Source organism: Nerophis lumbriciformis, linkage group LG11 (genome assembly GCF_033978685.3).
Source record: "Nerophis lumbriciformis linkage group LG11, RoL_Nlum_v2.1, whole genome shotgun sequence".
Taxonomy (NCBI): domain Eukaryota; kingdom Metazoa; phylum Chordata; class Actinopteri; order Syngnathiformes; family Syngnathidae; genus Nerophis; species Nerophis lumbriciformis.
Window position 1 is genome coordinate 14,121,469 of NC_084558.2, and position 21,586 is coordinate 14,143,054.

General features: G+C 39.4%; 1 protein-coding gene across 1 annotated transcript in view; it reads left to right on the top strand.

Annotated features, from left to right (window-relative positions):
- Window positions 1-20,559, top strand: part of foxj1b (forkhead box J1b) — a 68,253-nt gene extending 47,694 nt beyond the window's left edge. Inside the window, exons 2-4 of the mRNA XM_061967288.1 lie at window positions 9,334-9,511; window positions 9,604-10,236; window positions 18,535-20,559. Of these exons, the coding sequence (XP_061823272.1) occupies window positions 9,658-10,236; window positions 18,535-19,386 (1,431 nt within the window). The 5' untranslated portion in view covers window positions 9,334-9,511; window positions 9,604-9,657 and the 3' untranslated portion in view covers window positions 19,387-20,559. The remainder of the gene's footprint in view (window positions 1-9,333; window positions 9,512-9,603; window positions 10,237-18,534) is intronic.
- The last annotated feature ends 1,027 nt before the right edge of the window (window positions 20,560-21,586 follow it).

Below are 21,586 nucleotides of genomic sequence, written 5' to 3' on the forward strand. Positions count from 1 at the left end.
GACGAGCATCGCCAGTAGGGAATTGTAGGCTAAAGCTGTAGCATTTCGAATCAAACCATCTAAAAACCGTCTTAGTTTTCATCCAAACGACAAAATGTACAAAAAGTACGCCAAAAACTAGTGTTTGTTAAACATGCATCATAATAAGCGATAAAATCCCACACCGGATCGAAATTCTCACGCCAGGGCGTTATTTTGGACTACATATCCCATGAGCACCCGCTTTGTTTGTGAGCTTTAAGAAGGCTGTTTTTTTTGTGAATGACGGCCGCTCTCGACCAATCATCTTGATCGCTGCTCTACTCCCTTGCCAAATATGGTAAACAAATCCGCCATCGCCAATTGCATCGCTCCGAGTTAATTTAGGGACATGCGTGTACAAAACAGCGTTGTTTGTGTTTTGTGTTGTCCTTGACGAACTCATTTTTGTGTATATAAGTGCACAATACACCGATTCACTAGAACACCATTGTTTAGAATGTGTGTGTTTTTTTTTAAATAAACAGGTATGTTACCTAAAATTGTCATTAAGGAGACACTCAAATCAATTCAACTAACCATACTGTTTTAAAAGTAGTTTTTTAGCTGTGTAATACGACAACACGTCAAACACATGTAACAACAGGATGCGGTAACAGAACGAATCATTAGGATTGCGTAATTCCTGCAATACTACTTCCTTTGTTAAAGCACCGACGTGTAAAATATGTACTCCACCTATTGTAGCGTGGGAAATGAGGAGTAGAAGCATTTGTGTACAAATTGTAAGATTTAAAAAAAATCCATGCTATCAATACAACGCAATGGATTGTGGGTTGCCTGAAAATGTAAACATTTGATCAATGGAATTTTTCAAGAGACAAAAGTTGGGAGTATTACGACCCCTGGCGGGAAAATGAAGAATTATAAATCACTTTTTGTCAATTAACCGAATATGGGTATATCCATCCATCCATCCATCCATAATATATTACCCTTATTGGACATGAGTATTTCATCATACTCCCAATTGGTTGCATTTATGTATATTCATGATAAAAAAAAGACAAGTCTTACAATGAGTTAATAAGCTGTGTGTGGTTGTGTCAACATGTGACTACTGCTGGGAAGAATTAGAAATATTGCATTAGTGTTGACATCCAATATGATTTTCTTGTGATTGTTTGTGCTCTCAAAAGAGGGACTTTTGCAAGAATAGTGTTGTTTAGAGGCCTTCTTCTGCAACACTTGCATGTAGCTGCAGTGTGGCCTGTACTGTATGCACAGTTCCTGGTAAAAGACAGTGGGAAGCCAGGCAACAATAAGAGCAGCTGTTCAAACATTTACAAGGCTTTTGTTAAATAGGGACATGAACAAACCCGGAAACACTGCGAAAATCAAGCTTCCTTGACGGGACGCGACAGCTGGCTTGACATATATGCACATTCTTTGAGTGTCAATGCATGACCATCTACCATGCAGCCATTCAAAGCAACATTTCATTGACACTCCAAAAAATCACTGATGTGACCTTAAAACCTGAACAAATTATATATAAAATACCATTTGAATCATTGACCTGTATGAACTTAAAATATATATTTAAACTACCCCCTCCCCAGCCTGAATAAAACCCAAATGCATAAATGTTTCTGACCAGCAAATGTTTTTTTGGCTTTTATTCTGTATAGATAGTGATTAGATGGGTTGTGCTATAAATAAAATCCACTAGAAGGCAGTGTTTCATAAGGACACGTGGTTCAAGCTTGGCAGGCATTAAATAGAAAACAATAGAAATTAGCAAAGCCCAGCCAGTAAAGTCAATAAACAGTAAAAAAGGGAAAAATAAATGTTCACAACATTTTTATTTAACAACAAAAATATTCTAACATACACGAATAAATCATATCATATATATATATATATATATATATTTATATATATATATATATATATATATATATATATATATATATATATATATATATATAATGTGTGTGTATACATAATATGTGTATATATATATATAATATATATATATATATATATATATATATATATATATATATATATATATATATATATATATGCATACATGTATATGTACACATATGTATATATATATACATATATATATATATATATATACATATACACACATATATAGACATATATACAGTGCATATATGTATATATATACACACATATATAGACATATATACAGTATATATATATATATATATATATATATATATATATATATATATATATATATATATATATATATATATATATATATATATAATATATATATATACATAAATTTTTTTTATTTTTTTATTTTTTTTTTTACAAAGATTAAATTACGAATTTGTGGTTGCCAATAAGATTTACAGACGAATTAGATTTTTAAAACGTAAGATCCAAAACGATTCAGTGAGTAAAATCGATTCTGTAACCAAACCAGTGTGACTGTGAAATAAATAGTGGATATTTCATATATTCCTGTTTTTTTTTTTTTTTTTAAGAGAATTACCGGTATGTATAAATGATATATGGATTCAAACAAGCAAGTAAACAACAATTCATGACCAATACAATCAAATCTTATTCGAACAAAGTGCAACTAACATTTTAGGTTGAATTAACAAAAGGAAACATTCACTTTCAGCTCACATTTGAAACATTCAAGCAATTTTCAATAAAAGTACAGTAACATTTTAACAATAGATTTACCTGCTAAATAAAGTTCACCGACCCGGTCATACAGTATTTGTTCTCTGCCCTGATGTCGCCGATGGACAGCATCCCAGGTATGCGGATGTATGTTCTCTCCTCCCTGTTGATGATGTTGGTCCCTCACTTCCTAATTTCCATAGCCTCCTTCATACATCTCTACTATTTCCTGCCAGTTGTTGTGTTGTGGGTGTGTCGCCGCAACTTGCTCTGCTCACTTCCGTTTTGTTGGTTGCGTCCTTTGTTAAAGTTGTGTTTCGGCTTTATATATCACTTTGTTGTGCCGTTTGTATTTGTTGTGGCTTTTGCAATCGTGCTGTAGCTGACAGTTTTTGTGTTGTAAATAATGGTATTGCCTTGTGGTGTTTGGAATTGTTTAGACCTTTCTCGGCCACCGTGGATAACCGGCATTTTAGTTTTGATGACGCCACAGGCAAGCATACTTAACGTATAACATCCTTATCATTAAAAGTGCTAAACTTCATATCAAGTCTGCCGTTCTTAAATCCTATGTTTTCCATTTTCTATTAATCGATTCCCTTTTAAAACGATCTTGGATCGATACCTATCTTCTGGAAGGTAAACTTACCGAGCATATAAATCGATGTATCGATATATCGATCAATTGTTACACCCTACATTATTATTGTCTAGGTTGCTCGCAACAAAAGCGAGTCCACCCCAAAATGAAAATGTTCAATATTTTGCCGCTTTTGTCAAAAAGCCAACAATCAACACCTACAGGGAGGTCCCTTCCAATAAGCAGATCACACGCTGCCTGCAGGGCCCCACAATCCGATTTTACCTGAAAAAGCGCATGTAAAATGTCAGTTAATGAATTACAACGCGCTTCATAAGAAATTTTAGCGCAAAGTTGTTCCTAGCCCCTTCCAGCTCCATCACTAATTATGATATAATGGCTAATGCTCATTGTGCCCCTGGGTTCAATCCAAAGTAGGGGTCGTGCCAGGAAGCTTAGCTAGTTTTTTTAAAACTATATTAAATGTGCTATTTTGCCCTTAAAAATTATATAAGTGAACAATTTATTTCCCATGAAATCGTTTTACACTGTTAAAAAAAATTATGTAGATTTTACTGCAAATAAATTGACAGGTCAGTCACCAGAAATGTACTGTAAATAGAAAATAACAGTACCACTTTTATTATTGCAGGAAAATTATGGCTGCCGGTATTTTACCGTAAATCAACGGTTGTTTTTACTGCATATTGAAAACTGTACCACTTTAAATTCTGGCGACTGAGCTTGCCAGTAATTTACCGTAGACATACGGTAGTTGTTTTTACAGTGCATTCCTGTAAAATAAAAAACAGTACCGTTTGACATTAATATTCTAAGTTAAAGTACCAATGATTGCCACACACACACTAGCGACTGAGCTGACATTTTATTTGTGCTAACAAGTTTCAAATATGTCGCGAACATGCAGCATCAATAACTGCCACAATGGTGGTCATGAGGATGGGTCAAATGCAGAGATGCAGAGAATAATTTCGCCACACCTAGTGTGTGTGTGACAATCATTAGTACTTTAACTTAACTTTATGATTGCTTCAGGAAAAAAAAAAAATTGGGTTGGATTTCTCTTATTTCTAGCGTGGAATCAAAGCCAGGGAAATCGGGTTAGTGAACTAATAAAGAGACAATAAATAACCAGCATAACAGCTGTGAGATGATCAAACACCACTTTTAACGCCGTCACCTCATACATGTTGGTGTGTTTACGGCATTTTCACACTGGTAAGTTTGAATCAAAGCCTGTTTGATTCTGTTGCACACATAGCATTTAGTAGGCTGTTAGCGTAAGATAAGCTAAGGTAGCTGCTGGTTGCGAACAACGTACAGTATTTGGGAACAAAGCAATATACCCCAATTCATAGATCAATAACTGAGAAGACTTTAAATATTTTCCACATTAAAGCCTCACTTAAGAACTTTCAGTTTTGGTTAAATTTTGGCGGCGCCAGTGGACCAAAGCAGTAGTGTTTTGCAAGAAGAAAACCACATTTCCAAGGAGGACTAGCGTATACAGCATCAAACTGCACGTTATGTCCCCTGTAATATTGGCACAAATATTACATCTCTAAAAGCTATGCTAATGTTAAATAGCAGATACTATCAATACATTATCTTTGATTGCGCTACAAACATGAAGATACTACCAAGAGTGTATCGGGTCGGATACAGGTCCGAAGCAAAGAAGGACCGGTGGGAGAGTTTTTTCGAAGGAAGTAGTGTGGAACTGTGGAATATCATGCCGGTGGCTATTTGTTGCTACCACACAAATTTCCGATAGCTAACATTAGCATTATCATTTTGATTTGAGCATCGAAAGGTGAAGAGAACAGAACAGCAAGAACAGAGCCAAAGCAACATCGACCGAATAATCCCTCATCTTTGAGCTCACGCCAGCGAGTGAACACTCGGGCAATGTTGATCGTGATTGTCCTTTTTTCCCGGGTAAGCTCCCTTTTTCTGTCTCCTCAGAAAAAAACGTTTTGTTTCTTTGGTTGTTTTGCAGCTTTGGCCATAATAGCAGTAATTGCACATAGGCGTTTTTCTTTTTCTTTTAGTTTTCTGGCAGCACACAGCCGTTCGCATCGACTTCTGTCTTTTTAGCGAATGGTGGAGAGATGTTTACCGAAAAGCAAGTCAGCACATTTGTTGTTTTTTGTGTGGCAGGGTTCCTGCCACCCTCCTCAAAGTCGCTAAGTGCCAGTAAAAGCGATACAAATTCTCTCAGGCCGCGATGGAGGTGTCATTCAACTACCGTATTTTCCGGACCATAGGGCACACCATTAGGTGCACCGCCGATGAATGGTCTATTTTCGATCTTTTTTCGTATAAAAGGCGCACCGGATTATAGGGCGCATAAGGAGTCATATTATTATTTTTTTTCGAAATTGAAAACACTTCCTTGTGGTCTACAACATAACATGTAATGGTGGTTCTTTGGTCAAAATGTTGCATAGATTATGTTTTACAGATCATCTTTCTGACAGTCACTTCCGGATAATGTAAACTCACTATACCGGTATGTTTTAGCGCTTTCATAGCGAGTGTACTGACAGATAGGTATGGCGTAGTGGGTAGAGCGGCTGTGCCAGAAACCTGAGGGTTGCAGGTTCGCTCCCCGCCTATTGACATCCAAATCGCTGCTGTTGTGTCCTTGGGCAGGACACTTCACCCTTTGCCCCCGGTGCCGCTCACACTGGTGAATGAATGATGACTGAATGATAGGTGGTGGTCGGAGAGGCTGTTGGCGCAAACTGGCAGCCTCGCTTCCGTCAATCTACCCCAGGGCAGCCGTGGCTACAAATGTAGCTTACCCCCACCAGGTGTGAATGAATGATGGGTTCCCACTTCTCTGTGAGCGCTTTGAGTATCTAATAATAGAAAAGCGCGATATAAAATCGAATCCATTATTATATAAGTAGGAACTTTACACTACTTTATATTAAAAATGGCAACAGCTGAGGATGAATGTCACATAACAAAGAAGATATTCTATTGACTAAGTTGTCGGTACGGACTTCAAAGGTGGATGCCCGCAATTTTCAGGACTTATCCAGATTCCAAATACAGATCAGCAGGTACCAGAAGGTAAGAAAAGTTGCTTTTGCACAATATTGCGAAACCATACGCCAGATAATATGTCTTACCATATACACACACCAATCCACCAAGTGGAGCGGCTTCGTAGTAGGGCTGCGCGATATATCGATATACTCAATATATCGCGGGTTTGTCTCTGTGCGATATAGAAAATGACTATATCGTGATATTCGAGTATACGTTCTCACGCAGTTGCTTTTAGCTGCAGGCATTACACTACGGGCTCTTCCCACTCTTTCTTGTCTGTCCTTCTCACAGACAGCAAGCGCACCTTCTTACACACATACTGTCACGTCATACGTCACGTACGTATACGCCCTCGCGGAGCAGAGGTAGCAGCATGGGTAACGTTATCTGTGGTGCGAGTGGTAATACGAGAGAAAGAAGGTGCAAATCTGGTAACAAATGAAGGAAGAATTAATTCCCAAGAAAAACAACAGGGGGTCCATCGTCTGCGGTGGTTTGACTTCAAGTGGGAATATGTCGAACAGACAACCATAATTTGTCATGTGTGGGGCAGAAGCGTTGCTACAAAAAGTAGCATTGCTGCTAATATGTAGCATCATTTGAAAAGTCACCCGCTAGAGAATGAAGAGTGCTTACTCCGCATGTCAACATCTCCGTTCGGTGCCACACCAACAAAATGCCGAGGCAAACATTTCCACATCAACACCGTATGAAAAAAATAGTGAACAACAGAATGAGATAACGTCTGCAGGAACTTCCCACATAGCGATTTGATTTCTTATTATGCAGCTCATTTTTATTTGACAGTTATTGAAATATCTTGGGTGACATCACGCACAAAAGTGCACTTTATTTGTAGTGGCGTTCTGTACAATAAGTACACTTTAATTTAGTGTTGTTTTGATATGACATCTTAGTGACATGCACAGAAGTGCACTAATAGCTTGTTTTAAAATGTGTCTGACACTTTCTGTTTTGAAATGACATGAATGTTTGTGCCACTGCTTAATAACGGTTTAATAAATACAGTATTGGTCAATTGACTTAGTTGTGATTTCACTCTCTGCCTGAAAGTTTAAAATGAGCATATATTAATGCAGTATGAACAAGAATGTTTTAATGTAGACACATAGAATCATCATACTGGTGTGATTATATGCACTAAGTGTTCATTCAAGGCTAAGGCAAAATATCGAGATATATATCGTGTATCGCGATATGGCCTAATAATATCAAGATATTAGAAAAGGCCATATCGCCCAGCCCTACTTCATACCTTACCAAAGTCGTATTAAAATATGTTGATAGATTTTTGAGCGCCATGTGTAATTTTCTATATTTTCAATGGAACATATAAAATGTTGGTGTTTACTTGAGCGAAATTGTGATCATATTGCAGTGTACACGTATCTCTTATGTTTGACTGCCATCTACTGGTCACACTTATCATTACACCATGTACCAAATAAAATAGTTTTGAGGTCGGTGAGCAAAACCAGAATGATTCCATACATTAGGCGCACCGTTGAGTTTTGAGCCAAAACATGGATTTTAAGTGTGACTTATAGTCAGGAAAATATGGTAGTTGTGTCATCCCTAAGGTTATGAAAATATTGTATGAAGGTTGAAAAGTTACTCAGTGCTGCTTTTTGCACAATGTATTTCAGACTAGAAATATATTTAGTTTGAAACATATTTCTCCCGGAGACACCTGCACACAGTGACAAGTACTGTTTACATTTTTGTCTTAAAGGACAGCAGTCTTCTTTTTTCTAATGTTAAATTCCGAGATCTTTCTTTTTTTAAATGTTTTAAATTTATTTATTTATTTACAGACATAGTTTTGTATTTCATTATTGTTACTTTTGTTAATATCAGAGCCCGTTCTGCAAAATGGTCATCCCTAGAAGCACACCGCTTATGGTCAGGGACCCACAGTTAAAATATACATCATCATATAATATACAAAATGCAATACAATACATTTCAGAATCTACCCACCAAATATCCATTTACAATTTCATTTATAAATAAAAAAGGCATCTTTAAATCCACTAAATCAGTCTCAATGTCTTATTATTCACATTTGATTAAGAGGTTGCATCTTGAAGATCTGCAATAATCTCATCATACATACAGAGGTCAAGACCAAAATTATGCGACTAATGTGAATTCCTCAACCATAATTATGGCAAAATAAATTGAGCTTAAAACGCTTTTTAAAAATGTTTAAAGAATTTGATTCTTTTATAGAGCTATCAATCTCATTCCAGATGCACCGGGCCTCCTTTCAAACACCCCAAGTTGGTTTGTCTGTGAGCCTTTGCATTCTGAAATTTCTGGCCTGTATAAAAACTGACTCCGTAGACAACAGAGATGGAGGACACAGCTTGCTCTAATCTCGTCTTTTGGAAGTGCTCATATAGATCAATTCTCCCAATTTTACTTATTTTCCAAGATGGCGAGCCCTTGCAACAAGGTTCAGTTTGTTTCATTACACTTCCTTGATTTTTTTTCTTCCTTTCGTATGATCAATTTTAATCCTGTTTGTTGCACTCTCTCACAATACCGCTGGTCGAGTACAGCCATGTAAACAAAAACTTTGTCCAGCAACAATGGCTACCCAGCCCCCACAATCAAGTGCTCTTGCATGTATGCACAGGGCCCGGATTTGGGCCCTGGACACTATTCTGTGCCTGCGTGCTAACTCGAAAGTCTCAAAACCGTTTTTGGCATTTGTCGGTAGTAGTTTTGCAGGTGCCAAAGTGTATCTGATAGCGGGACGTGTGGCGCGCATCAGGCTGAGGTCAAATTTCAGTGGGTGTAAGAGCAGGGAGGTGAATTCGAAATAAGAGGGATTTGAGAGAAAGAGCCAGCAGCCAATCAGAGCTCCCTCCAGTCATTGAAAGGGGTGAGGGGTGGTGAGGGGTGGTGAGGGGTGGGGGGGTGGTGGTGAGCTCAGGCAGCCCGTCTTATTGTATACTTCTTCCTCACCGTCTCACGTCTTGACTCCACAGGAGCTGCGCAGCATCAACTCAAACCACCGCCATGGACGTGATCTAAGATCTATCCCGGATTTGTCAAAAAAGCAAAGCAAAGCACTTGTTGCGCGCAAACCTGACGCGCCGCTGGAGTCCTTAAAGAGGCAGGACGCGCTGCAACAGGTGCATCCTTTGCAGAAAAAACAACAATAAGGTAAAATCTAATCTGTTTTAACATGACTTTTTTTTATTGCATGCTTTAAAAGACTATCAAAAATTGTGCTTTGTTCCACTTTCCCCCTAAAGGGTCCGAGCCAACTTTAAATGCCAATCTGCTGATTATTCGGCCCACGACCAAGGATGCCGGTTCTGACAAGCCCGGAGATCGCTTCTAAGTTCAAGGAGAAATGGCTGCACGATCCGGTCATCTCAACGGACTCAGCCCCGCTGGATGACAGCCTCACAAGCCTCCACTGGCTGCAGAATTTCTCCATCGTGAGCGCGGAGCCGGAGCCGCCCAACGCGGCCGTGGCGCACGGCGGTTTCTCCTCCTCCGCATCCTCGCATCATCAGCACCTCTATCTGACACGTTTCCCCGCCAGAGGGGGCACGGAGTCGCCCTCCAGCCCGCCCGCGGGAGACACCGCCGCCACCGGGATGCCTCTGTACCTCGGCAGCCCGGTCACCTCCGGGAGCGACTCCACTTTGTCCATTTACGCGCACCTCGCCGGCGGCTACCCTTCCATTCCGATCCAGGCCAGCCCCCCCGCGGAGGTCGACTACAAGACGAACCCGAAAGTGAAACCGCCTTATTCCTACGCCTCTCTCATCTGCATGGCCATGCAGGCCAGCAAGCAGCCCAAAGTGACTTTATCCACCATCTACAACTGGATCACCGAGAACTTCTGCTACTACAGACACGCGGAGCCCAGCTGGCAGGTAACTGCAGAGCACGTCAATTATTGATGAGTCAGATAAATAACTGAGGGAGACAAGAGTAATTGACTCCTGTGTCAGCAACAGGCGCACAGGTGTGAGGGGGGAAGAAACAATCATTAAATGGGATCAAAAGCACATATTCGTTAACATCGGCTTCCATATTTCCTCTCCTCCATATGGGTTTATGGTGCCAGGGGTGCAGAGAGCACTTGTGTGCTAATGAGCACTCCTGAGAGAGATATCCGCAAAACACAGCTGACCATGTTTGAAAACGAACAGCGTTTCCCTGAAAGCCTCATTAGGTGCATTTGCTTCCATACACAAACACACAACAACTAAATATATGTTCCATTGCTGTTGCGCTTCCACTGATTTTAAAATACACCTCGAAGTCTCTTGTACGGTTTCTTCCTTACCACGGTGAATGCATTGTATGTCATCTAAACTAGTGGTTCCCAAACTTTTTCCACCAACATAATGATAAATAAATGATAAATGGGTTATACTTGTATAGCGCTTTTCTACCTTCAAGGTACTCAAAGCGCTTTGACAGTATTTCCACATTCACCGATTAACACACACATTCACACACTGATGGCGGGAGCTGCCATGCAAGGCGCTAACCAGCACCCATCAGGAGCAAGGGTGAAGTGTTTTGACCAAGGACACAACGGACGTGACTAGGATGGTAGAAGGTGGGGATTGAACCCCAGTAACCAGCAACTCTCCGATTGCTGGCACAGCCACTCTACCAACTTTGCCACGCCGTCCCCAATATTAAAATACAGTAGCGAAGTAGGCCTACATTTTCATTAAAAACTTTAACAATTATATGTAATATTTTCATTGCACACAGTTTGAACGCTAACACAGTGTGTGAATATAAGAAAATAAAAAACTCCAATCCAGTGATTCTTTGGCATACAACTAGAGGGAGCCCGCATACCGCCAGTGGTACACGTACCACAGTTTGAGAACCCAAGGGTGTAAAACTCGATTTTATTGAGGACCACTTTGCAATTATGGCTGCCCTCAGAGGGCCATGGATATACATGAATATAAACGTGTATAGCCTTAGACTTAGACTTTGTTAAAGTTAAAAGTACCAATGATTATCACACACACACTAGGTGTGGCGAAATTATTCTCTGCATTTGACCCATCACCCTTGATCACCCCCTGGGAGATGAGGGGAGCAGTGGGCAGCAGCGGTGGCCGCGCCCGGGAATCATTTTTGGTGATTTAACCCCCAATTCCAACCCTTGATGCTGAGTGGAGGTAATGGGTCCCATTTTTATAGTCTTTGGTATGACTCGGCCGGGGTTTGAACTCACAACCTACCGACCTCAGGGCGGACACTCTAACCACTAGGCCACTGAGTAGGTAGGCTTTAATTGATTGATTGAAACTTTTATTAGTAGATTGCACAGTACAGTACATATTTCATACATTTGACCACTAAATGGTAACACCCGAATAAGTTTTTCAACTTGTTTAAGTCGGGGTCCACGTAAATCAATTCACTTCCTGTAATTGTCATTCAAAATTGCACTTTACAGTACAGATAAGAACAACATTTTGTTGTATTAGGTTGTTGTAGTGCAGGATAAAAGAGCTATAAGGTGCAGATATAAATAGATTACTGTACGGATAAATATATTGCACTCTTGCATGTGCATCCACGTTTATGGATGTATGTTATATTGTCTTTATATTCCAGCGAGTTAATCCGTTTTTGGGGGTATTTGAGGGGATTATTATGATGCCTGGGCAGCACGGTGGAACAGGGGTTCGTGCATGTGCCTCACAATACGAAGGTCCTGAAATCAATCCCGGGCTCGGGATCTTTCTGTGTGGAGTTTGCATGTCCTCCCCGTGACTCCTCCTCCTCCGGGTACTCCGGCTTCCTCCCACCCCCAAAAATATGCACCTGGGGATAGGTTGATTGGCAACACTAAATTGTCCCTAAATGGTGTGAATGTGAGTGTGAATGTTGTCTGTCTATCTGTGTTGGCCCTGTGATGGTGTGACTTGTCCAGGGTGTACACCGCCTTCCGCCCGAATGCAGCTGAGATAGGCTCCAGCACCCCCCGCGACCTAGAATGGGACAAGCGGTAGAAAAATGGATGGATGGATGGATTGTTACACGATTTGCAAAGGCAACTGTTTTTGATCATCATATTTTTACAAACAGACTGATGGATAACTCTTTGAAAGGTGACAAGCAGATATTTAAGCATTCATTTTTGCTTGAAAACATCTTGTTGCATGATCACGTACTATTAGGTGTAGACCAGGGGTGTCAAACGTACGGATCCGGCCCGCAAACAGGTTTTATCCGGCCCACGGGATGAGTTTGCTTAGTATAGAAGTGAGCTGAAATTTTTGAATAAAAGAAACTGCTGTTCTAAATGTGTCCACTAGATGTCACAATAGCAATTCTTTGTATCTTTGATAGATGATGCTACATATGTAAAACAAATAAACCCCAGTCGAGGAGAATTAGCAAACTACATGAATAACATCCTGTAATTTGATTTTGGTATTTTTTTTAATCTCAATAGATTGAAAATTAACACCAATGAGTTGACTGATGAACATTATCACATAATTTATTCAGAACGTATAAATAACGACAAATAAAGATAAAATACTATTATCCGCAGTAAGTGTAAAAAACCCCCAACAACATTATGATTTGTACATTTTCAGAATGTGCTTGTTCTATTTTTAAACAAAGAAAACAATCTGAAGTTGTCTTTATTTTTAAGTTATCGTGCCGTGATTTTACCAGTCCGGCCCACTTGGGAGTAGATTTTTCTCCAAGTGGCCCCCGATCTAAAATGAGTTTGACACCCCTGGTGTAGACCATGTGTGCAATGGCATGCAGTACATTTTTCTGTCATAACTGAAAGAACAAATGCATTTAGCCAAAACATGCTTTTTTTTTATTTCCAGCCTTTTGAAGGCCATTAAAATGATGTGGCAGGCCAAATAAAAATTATGTGGCCCAGGGGGCTTGAGTTTGACACCTGTGTTCTACGTTTGTATATGACAAAAATGTATAATCAATTTGTGGGGATGTCCCATTCAACATTTTTGGCCTCTGATCCCAATCCGATTTTTTGGGCCTCCGATCCGATGACTATAGAAAATGTTTTACAGCGATTAACTAAAGTAAACACAATAAGACATTGTTTTTAATATAAAGCTTATCTTATTCAATGTATAATTTGCTTGAATTGTTGTAAATCAGATGACATATCAAAGTTGTGCCATTGTATGCTACGTACGTTTTTTTTAACAAAATAAAATGGCTAGTGCGCAATAACTAAACAAAAGCAAAAGCTACTATGGGCTCCCATTTAAGTCATTTAGGTTTTACCCTTAAAGACTTCCTGTATCCAGAGACTTACTCCCTGAGTTTGTAAACATCAACAAAAAACACCCCAAAATATTTTGAAATAATATAAACAAAAGAAGGAAAATATTCTCATCACTTAAGTATCATTTATACACTGACACGAGACCAGGTATCGATAGTGTCGACGTCTGGGTTGATCCTCCTTACTTTACATTGATTCTTTCGCCGTTAGCTTCTTGTGTCGTCCTGCTCGGTCTTTGTGTGTATTGTGCTTCCTTTTTCTCTAATCTTCCAGTGATAATGCTACATGGAAGAAACCTAGTTTATTTTCTGCCATGGTGGTGAAGATTAGTATCTTAGAAGCGGCTTTGTACTGTGGATGGACTACAGCTTGCTCTCAAATTCGAGCTGATGTTCACAAAGACACCCTCTTGAAATTAATGCAACTCCTGCATGTGTGTTACATGGACTATTGAAACGTAATTGTGTCTCATTCCTTTTGAAGTTCATGTGAGTACAATATTTTATATGTAACACAGCTGTGGTATAGATTGGCTGGGCTTGGCAGCTCATAAGCCAATCGCAGAACAGTTAAATAAAGGCAACTATCTCTATCAATTAGAAGTCATCAAACAATATTATTAGGATTAGAGAATCGGAAGGTGTTGACATATTGAGCAGGACACAACATGCGTGTGACAGTGTAGCTTATATTCCTTATAGTCTATTCATGTTCTTAGAACATTGAATCTACAGTGCGTCTGCAAGTTGCAGGCAAGATGTGCACTACATTTTGCTCCTAAGGTCTTACAATTTATGGAACGAGCAAGTCTCACCAAATGTCCTGAACTCCTGTTTTAATGCCGGATTTGTTTCAAGTTGAACACAACACGCGATGTAGCCCCTTAAAAGGAATATGCACAAGGCACTCCATTTTGCACTTGAACAATTTTACAATTCATAATTAGATTACTATTCTGAACCGTTTGTTTTACTGATATGGGAAAATAGCTCTATGAATGTTCTAAAGTCCTGTTGCAATGTTGTTTTGAACAGAATCCAATCCAATCCACTTTATTCATATAGCACATTTAAACAACAAAATGTTTCCAAAGTGCTGCACAACAATATTAAAAACAATTAAAAACAATATAAAATTAATATGATTAAAAACAATTTTAAAGGGTAAAACCATCTAAAACAGTAAATAGAAATCACAATTTTAAAAACACAGAGGACAACAGAGGACCACACAACTCACGTAGTGTTAAAAGCCAGAGAATAAAAGTGGGTCTTAAGACAAGACTTAAAACACTCCACTGTGGGAGCAGTTCGAACATGGAGGGGCAGAGTGTTCCAGAGCTTAGGGCCGACCACAGAGAAGGCCCTGTCTCCACTAGTTTTAAGTCTTGTCTTGGGCACCACGAGCTGGAGCTGGCTCTCGGACCTCAGAGCGCGCGCAGGATTGTAAGTTTGGATGAGGTCCGAGATATAATGAGGTGCCAGTCCATGTAAAGCTTTAAAAATAAACAGCAAGGTTTTAAAATCAATTCTAAAATGAACAGGGAGCCAGTGCAAACTCTCAAGGATTGGGGTTATATGCTGGCGTCTCCTGGCCCCTGTTAAAAGTCGTGCTGCCGCGTTCTGGACTAACTACAACCAGGATAGAGCTTTTAGGCTAATGCCAGCATAAAGTGCATTGCAGTAGTCCAGGCGACTTGAAATAAAAGCATGCACGACTTGTTCAAAAAGGTTAAAAGATAAAAACGGTTTTACCTTTGCTAAAAGACGAAGATGATAAAAACACGATTTTAAAACGCCATTGACAGAACACAACATGCCTGATGTAGCTCGTATTCCTTATTGTTGATTCTTAGAATATTGCATCAACAGCCAAGTACTGCAATCTATTTTGCATTTTAGTTTCAGTTTGACCACATTTTTAGCAAGGACACACACTTTGAAGCATGACAGTGTTTTCAGTTGTTATTACAGTGAATACATCCATCCATCCATCCATCCATCCATCCATCCATTTTCATCGCAAGGCCAACACAGACAGACAACCATGCTTTGTTTTTTAACTGGAGAAAGGCACCTAAGACTACATTTCCATGATCTACCATGAAAAAAATGAATGGATGAATGGACTACAAAGAAAGTATTTTTAAGGACATAAGAGAAAGGCTCTCTTAACTTTCTGAAAGCCTGTTTCAATGCTAGTGTTGCGGTCATGTTTTTGCCCTTTAGACCACTGAATCAACAGCACCTCTGCTGATTGCTGCAGTCTGTTTTCCCTATATCGCTAAAACCGAATGCCCCTGATATTTTACATTAGTCAGTTTAACCTAAATTTCCAGGAATTTTCCAAATTTTAGCTAAGTTTAAAGCACTGTCAAATGTGATGTGACAACAAGGGTGTTAAAATTGTTGAGACCGATTAAATAAAACTTCCTTTTAACAGTGTTTCCCACAGGACTGCAGTCCAACAATAGGTTTCGTGGAGTAATTGCATAATTGGCCATGACACATGTGCATGTATTTTTGCTATGGGCATACCATAAACATAAGGGACTTTTTCTGGAAAGTTGGGGAAACCATTTTGTGTATACATGGGGCATTGCTTTAGTGTAGTATCTTACATACTCAAGTTGTACTTGTGTATAACTCAACGTCTGCATCTTATTCATATAATAAAACCGGTAGTGAAAGTGACAATTCCAAAATAAAAGGTTTCAAAATAAAAGAGTCTCAGCACAAAAGTTACATAAACAAGGATAATTCTTAACAGGAAATTCCAAATCTGACTGCCATGAATGAATGTGTGAGAAACACAATCACACAGTCTTTGAATCGTTATTTTTTTGAAATCTTTCCAATGGGGAATGAGAATCTCATTTAATGTTCTGAACTCCTGTTTTTACACCAGTGGCATGTTGAGCAGATTAATGATGTCTAAAAAAGTATGACCATACGTCATGCTGTTCTTCTTCACACTACAAATTTGTTAAGACTGAATCAACTGCGCCACTGCTGGTTGCAGCCAAGCAGTACACTCTTATTTTCCCTTAATTGCTCATGACTCAATTAACAACTTAAGTGTTAAACTTATTTTTGATCAATGCAAAAAACACAATAGATTAAGAATTCCATTGCACCTTATCAATTTATTTGCGGTCTTATTTCGATGAATGTGAATTTTCTTATTTTGCAATTTGGCGGATGTGCTTAATCACGTAGGGGGAGCAGTGATTGCATTAATTAAAGGCATGTCTGTATCACGCACATCGTTGTGGTCGCAAAGGAGTGACCTACCATTCATACCTACCATTGTTCTCTCGGCCATTACTCAAAGCTCCAATATCGGCATTGTATCAGAGGTAAAAAAAAAAGGTTGTATGGGGACAACCCGCTGTCTTAGATTAAATTAAACTGGAGTGATAATTTGTTTTGGTCTCAATATAGGTTAGGCATATGACTCATGATGCATTTGAATGATCCAGACACATTTGTTAGTGAATAATATATATATAATATAAAATAATAATATATTGTTTTTTGATACTTGTTTATATTGACAAATGCCGTGCTTTAGACGTCAATATTGTTCAATTAGAGACACCTATTACTTATGTCTAGCTTGCATGCTATTGTGTGTTTAGCTGTTGTGTAGCCGCTAGCTCCTTGTAGCCTACAGTATAGCATACCATGTTTACCTTTTCTAAATAACTTCACCAAAATACAAGAACAACGTATTATCAACTTTTTGGAGAACATTTAGATGTTAACTGGCTGTCCAACTTTTTACAAGTCAACCATTCTGCGGGACTGATTGTATCAGAGCTAACATCGGCAATTTTAGATACAAGTCGTTATCATCCGATACTGTTTATTTTTTTTCTAAAAACTGACCGATATCCACTCAGATCAAGACACCCCCTCGGTTTGAGTATTTTACATTAAACATGTGCCAGCAATCATTAAGAACTTGTGAGGAGTGATTGTATTGCAATCATTCTGACGCAGCAGTACAATTAGGTCGCACTGTAGCTGTGGCCTAGTGCACTGTAGCTGTGGCCTAGTGTAAGTACAGTACATTGCCTGTATTGTTTAAGTAGGAAATTTTGATGGGCCATCTGTGCCCTGGACCTCTGGCCGGGGGTCGTCGGAAGCTGCCGTGCTTTTAAGATGCTGCCGAGTGTCTGAATCCGAGAGTTTTAGGTGTAACTGTAGACAATGAGCTACACAGCTAGCCTAAAACGTTAGCATGCTTACATTAAAATGCTAACATTTAGCATGTGTGCAAATGTTAGCATGATTACAGTTAGCATGTTTCATGTACCAAGTTATATGACTCAAAGGTGTATGGCTGCGAAAATAGAGAAAAAAGTGTAGAATTAGATGAAAAACTTAGCATGCTTAAGTTAGCTTGCCAGCATGCTATCCTTTGCATGCTAACAGTTAACAAATGTCTCATACCAAGTTATATGACTCTGGTGTAAACGGTTGCAAATCTAGCTCAAAAAGTTAGCATGTTAATGTTAGCATGACAGGAGGAGGTAATCTCGCAGTTTGGAGCGTTCTGCTGGAAATATCCGCCATTATAAAAGGTGCGTACCAATTCAATTGGCCCATGTTCTTGTTTATTCGTGAATAGCGTCGCCATGCTAACACAAAATGTTCCCACCTTAAAGTACCCCCATTTGCGCAAACGAGACCTTTCCGACGGTATAACATATGTGGGGGTTTGTTGGCCGGTTTGTCACGTATTAAAAGTAAGAGAACCGTGCAGAACTAAAATAAAAAGTTGAAGTATGAGCAATAATAATATGGGCTGCTTGCATTGCCGCAAGCCCATAATACAATAAAAAAAAAAATCAGAAAAAATGTGTCAAAAGGAACAGTTGATCAAATATTTGTTCTCGTCTTCACAGAACTCAATTCGTCACAACCTGTCCCTCAACAAGTGTTTCAAGAAGGTCCCCAGACAGAAGGATGAACCGGGTAAAGGAGGCTTCTGGCAGATTGATCCTCAGTATGCTGACATGTTTGTCAATGGCATCTTCAAGCGCAGGAGGATGTCTGCAAACAGCTACAACAACAACAGCGGCGGCGCTCACAGACAGAACAAATTGGTTCCAAGTTACCAGAGGAGCAATGATGGCTGCCCGTACCAAAGTGGCAAGGATCTAGGCGATAAAAGAAAGAGCAACAGCAAAGCTCAAAGGGCGACTGAGTCCCCTCTTCTGGCGACGGATGCCAGCAAAGCGGACATCCTGAGAGGAGATTTCGACCTGACATCCATTTTTGACGACGTCCTGAGCGGGAATTGTAGCACCTTCGAGGATTTGGACATCAACATGGCGCTGAGCTCACTGGGCTGCGAGATGGAAGTTACCATGCAAGGGAGGCAGCACTCGGCCGGGCTGGGGAGCTGGTGCGGGACAGGGGACCTCATGGGACAGAGTCAGCACCTGAACCACCCCCAGTCTTCCTACGGCAACCCGGACGTCAACGTGGCGGAGCTGCACGTGCCGCCGACACAGCAGCACCCTCGACTGCTGGACGGACAAGATCAGCTCCTGCAGGGTCAGCATCACATGCAGAATTTCGAAGAGGCTTCCTCGCTATTCCAGGAGCAGCCAGAGGAGGCGGTGCTGCAGCCCTGGGAAGAGATCAAAGAGGAGGTGCAGTCCATTTCGCTGACTCTGGATCAGAGCTTTGGTCTGTGTGAGAGCTTCTTTATGGAGATGCAACCATGGGAACGGGTGGAGGCCTACCTGTGATCTTTGACACCCAAACTCATTGACTCCTAATTACTTTTGCATCCAATCAAAGTCGAATTTCCAGTCCACTTTGAAGGGGTAACCCACCACTCCCTTTGTGTTTTGATTCAAACATCCTAATAATGCCAGACTTATGCTGACTTTACCGAGAAAGTAAACATACGGAAGGACTATAAAAATTACACATATTTCGGGTCTTTCCAAGGGTGCTCTAGACCTCTGAAAAATCAGATTGAGAAATCCACTCCACAGCCTTTTTTGTGGACTATGTGACCATTGTGGCACCCAGTACTCTAAAAGCACACTGTACGACTGAGCACTGTCATGGTGGAACTGGAAGTAAAAAGAGATACTGGATTCTATTTTGCTACATTAGCATTCAACATTTTTTTCCCCTTTTTCTTTTTACTAACAGTGCAGTAAAACATCTTACATGGCATCGCCAAATGTCTTTGCCGTGTGCGATGACGAGAGACGCAAATACCTTTATGACTATTGTCAAAAATAGCAATCAAGTCACCTCAGGCTATGCTATATTGTATGAAGGAGTATATTAATTTACTACAGGATGTAACATAAAGCAGGACCATTTTGCTCATTGCTAACTGGAGGCACGGACATGAAATGGATTGCAAACATTATGCACTTTGATAGGCATCATCTAATATTTGTTCTTTTTACATTTTTTATGGTAGTGAGTAATATTGATCATAATGCATTTTTAATTTCCATTGCTTGCAATAATTTATCTGGTTAAAAAAATCTGTTTTCTTTGGATTTCATTTTTTTTTTTTTTCTGATTTACACTTTTACTGTAGTGATTTGCTGATCATATTCCGCCAAAAATCGTTTTTTATAAAGAAATATGCAGGTCATTGTTTTTTTCTTCTTCTGTTGATTGGTTGCATTTTTGTCACTGGGTGATACATTTTCCTCTGTTACGAAACCTAAATCACATAATTTTTAATATGTATGGGAATGAAAATGCTGCTGGATCAAGAAGAACATAGCTTCAATTCAGACAGGCCACATTTAATTGATGTATCATACTGATCGATTATGTCATTGTTTAATCTCACAATGTTATTTCCTTTGTACTTTAAAAAAAAAGCTGTTTAAACATGCAACCATGCTTTGATGCAACACATGGCGACATTAAACAACAAATGATAACGCAACTGTGTCCTTCACTTGCCAATGTCTGAATATGACGAAAAAAAAACACAACGTATCCGACATGAATGCAATGAAACTGTCAAGGAAGTCAACTCGAGTTGTTATTTTTTCACGTTCTACAGATATGGTGAAAAATATGGTCCAAATCCAAGTACCTCACTAAACAAGCCGATGCCTTGTTTATATGAGTGTTTAACCTTTTTCTTTGAGTTAGAACAAGTTGCAAATGAGGTCTGTGCTCTTAGAACTTTTTGCCAATCAACTAATCATTGACTGTAAATAAATTAATCAGATTAAACTATAAAAATGCTTAGTCAAAGAGTCAAAAAAATACTTTTTGGGGAGCTCTCTAATTATGCATTAGGGGGGAGATACGAGCTCTCTAATTATGCATTAGGGTGCGAGCACAAATTTGGGTTTTGAGCCTCCCCATTGGTAGTTGGCATATGAAATGTCATAGAGAACCCTGTAGGATCCGACCAAAACATCGCGTGTCTCACTTGATTGCATATTAGCTAATAGCTAGCTATTAGATGGATAATTGGACAAACAAAACTTTTCCAACCATGGTTCTAAAGGAGTGTGAAGGAAAGTGGTGAGGAAAAGTAGCACAATATATTCATTGAATTAAAGAAAGAAATCAGCAAAAAACATGGCATAAGTGTGCGTGTGGCCGACTTGGTGAAGTAGTAGGAGTGTATCACTTTTACAATATATGCATCATACTGAAGAAAAATAGGTCAATAACATTTATCCATGAAAATATGGAAAAGCTGTTGATGGTGTGTTTGAAGGACCAGCATCTGGAAGGAGATACCATCGAAGTCTACTCTCCAATGTAGATGCTGGACATTATCACTACAGTATTTCATAAAACCACTATGATACAATGTTCGTCAGCTCGCTACTCTCCAATGTAGATGCTGGACATTATCACTACAGTATTTCATAAAACCACTATGATACAATGTTCGTCAGCTCAAAGAAACTGCATTTTATATGTTAAAAATGTTTTTGGGTGCCA